The sequence below is a fragment of the Eimeria acervulina genome, genomic scaffold, assembly GCF_000499425.1.
Source record: "Eimeria acervulina Houghton genomic scaffold, Eah_scaff2560, whole genome shotgun sequence".
NCBI lineage: Eukaryota > Apicomplexa > Conoidasida > Eucoccidiorida > Eimeriidae > Eimeria > Eimeria acervulina.
This window is the reverse complement of record NW_013548232.1, coordinates 1-2,396: the sequence shown is the minus strand read 5'-3', so window position 1 is coordinate 2,396 and position 2,396 is coordinate 1. Positions and strand designations below refer to the sequence as shown.

General features: G+C 54.8%; 1 protein-coding gene across 1 annotated transcript; it reads right to left on the bottom strand.

Moving 5' to 3' along the window:
• Positions 1 to 1,184: 1,184 nt before the first annotated feature.
• EAH_00066860 (Gag-pol polyprotein, related) lies at positions 1,185 to 2,015 on the bottom strand (the record flags this gene model as incomplete). Its single annotated transcript, XM_013392643.1, has 1 exon — positions 1,185 to 2,015. The coding sequence occupies one exon, from the start codon at positions 2,013 to 2,015 to the stop codon at positions 1,185 to 1,187; it is 831 nt and encodes a 276-aa protein (XP_013248097.1).
• Positions 2,016 to 2,396: the final 381 nt, after the last annotated feature.

The window sequence follows — 2,396 nt, the reverse complement described above, 5'->3', positions numbered from 1 at the left end:
TCTTACTATTAGTTCAGTAGATAACAACTATATGGGAAGCCTTAGGACCTTGCGGGCTAGCTAATTAGACCTCTATCTAGCCCTTTTATATTTTTTTTTGTTGTCGTCGCTGTTGAGGTAGTGCGCCTTAGCATTTCAGCTGGTGCTCCTACCTCTGTTTCTACGTCAGCTATTCTAACGCCATTCCTAGTACATTCACCCTATCTCTTCTGGCTAATTTTAACGCAATTATTCCTATTTTTCCCTTGCTGTTTAGTACCCTTGTAATTTTGCCACTCTAGGTCTCAGAGTATAGGTACCTCCCCTGAGTATTGCCGCCACCAGGGACTCTATGAATACTATCACTAACGTGGTGTAGATATTGACCTTCCTGCAGGTGGTACAGTGTGCTGGTGCTTGTTGTGATGACTTACCGCTACATGCGCGTCCGTGTGCCTCTAAGCTAGGTCATTGGCTGTGTGGATAGCCTGCTACCCCCACATAGGGTGCTTCTTCACCCCGTTCCTCCCTTCCACAGGGCGGAAAGCGGGCGACAGCTGGCGAAAAGGGAAGATGTGGGGTGCCCGAGGGAAAAGAGGGCGGCGGATCAGGGCGGACGGCGGTTCCGGTGACGGCGGCGCCAGGCGCGCAGCAGTGCAGGGCAACCGTCCAGATGGCTAGCAGTTTCTCAGGTGGCTTGGTCCTCCGGGTAGCCCCGCCACTTGACAAGGTATTGGAACTCGTCGCCGGCCAATGCTGGTCCATGATGTAATCGACTTCATACCGATCCGTGGGGTTACCGCATACTCCACTTCGCGGCGGTGGGTGTCTGCGTAGTGCCTTTGTAGACCTTTTGCCTTCAGGATATGACTCTGCGCTCGGTCGCAGAGCTGGCGGAAGAGCTTGGTCATCGGCGGAGTAAGGATAGGGGAGAGGGCACTAACGACATCGAGATCCGCTGCGGTCAGGGGTTTCTCCCCAATCATGACCTCGAAGGGGGAAAGCTCAGTGGAAGAATGGCTAGTGGTGTTGTACCCGTGCTCTAGGGCAGGTAATAATCGCTCCCATTCGCGTTCGTCAGATTGAATGTAGGTGCAGAGCATTTGTTCGAGCGTGCGGTTTACTCGTTCAGTTTGGGCGTCGCTCTGGGGGTGGTACGAGGAAGATAAAGCGCGTTTGATGTTAAAACGCGTACACAGCTGCTGTCATAGATCTGATTGGAAACGGAGATCACGGTCCGAAATGAGGGCCTCAGGTAGCCCATGATAACGAATAAGGCGATCGGCGAGAGCATCCACGGTATCTGCGGCTGTGAATATCTTTTTCGCGGGGAAGAAGTGTGCCATCTTACTAAGGGAGTCTACCAACACCAGGACAGAGTCATGTCCCGTCTTCGTAAGCGGGAAGTCGGTAATGAAATCCAAGCTGACGCGGCTCCAGCGACGGGAGGGAACAATCAACTGTTGGAGAAGGCTGGCAGGCTTGTCGTTGAGGGACTTGGAGGCGCGGCACTGCGTACAGGACTTTACGTAGGCGGTAGTGTAAGCGCGCATGCCGGGCCAATAGTAAAGCTTGCTGAGAGATAGGGACGTTTTCTTCTGACCCCGATGCCCTGCTGTTACGTGATCGTAGTGGTTATATAGAATGTGTGTAAGGAAATCAGGAGACTGCGGAGCACATATACTCCATAAGCCGTGTATGCAAACGCTGAGGAAAGGGGTGACAAATCTGAAGGCTAGGAGGCGATTGCGGAATTCCATCTGGACGGTTGCACTGACTGCTTGAACCGCCATGTTGTAGGGGAGACACTTCGCATAAGTTGCCGGCCAATCCAGGGTTGCGGAATCTGCAGGCTGCACTGGGAGAATGGCGGATGGCTCGGTGCCGTCAAGAGGGGACTCGTGGGCCTTGAGCGAAACGGCAGGAGACTGCGGACGAGTCCGAGGCGGGCGACGACGAATGCTAGCCAACTGCCGGTAGTTGGCCTGCTTCCCCCGGGTGTGAGGAGCTGGATCTGGGTGTGCAGGAGCTAACATAAGCGGAGCAAAGGACCCCGAGAGAGGAGGCGGAGATGGGCTGGGTGGGGGGGTACGGTTGTGAAGAGGAAGACGCAACAACGCGTCGGCCACCGTATTACGCGCACCCTGTAGATAAGTGGAGGCGGAGATGGGCTGAAGGGGGGAACGGGTGTGAAGAGGAATGACAAGGAAGACGCGACAACGCGTCGGCCACCGTATTACGCGCACCCTGTAGATAGGTGATAGTGAGATCAGGAAACACCGCGAGGAAATCTAACCACCGGCGGTGCGTCCCCCGAAGGGCTTGGACGTCTGGAGCTTCCGTAAGTGGGTAAGGGCTTGATGGTCCGTGAATGCTGTAACCTTAGCGACGCGAAGTAGGTGAGACCACTTGTGGAG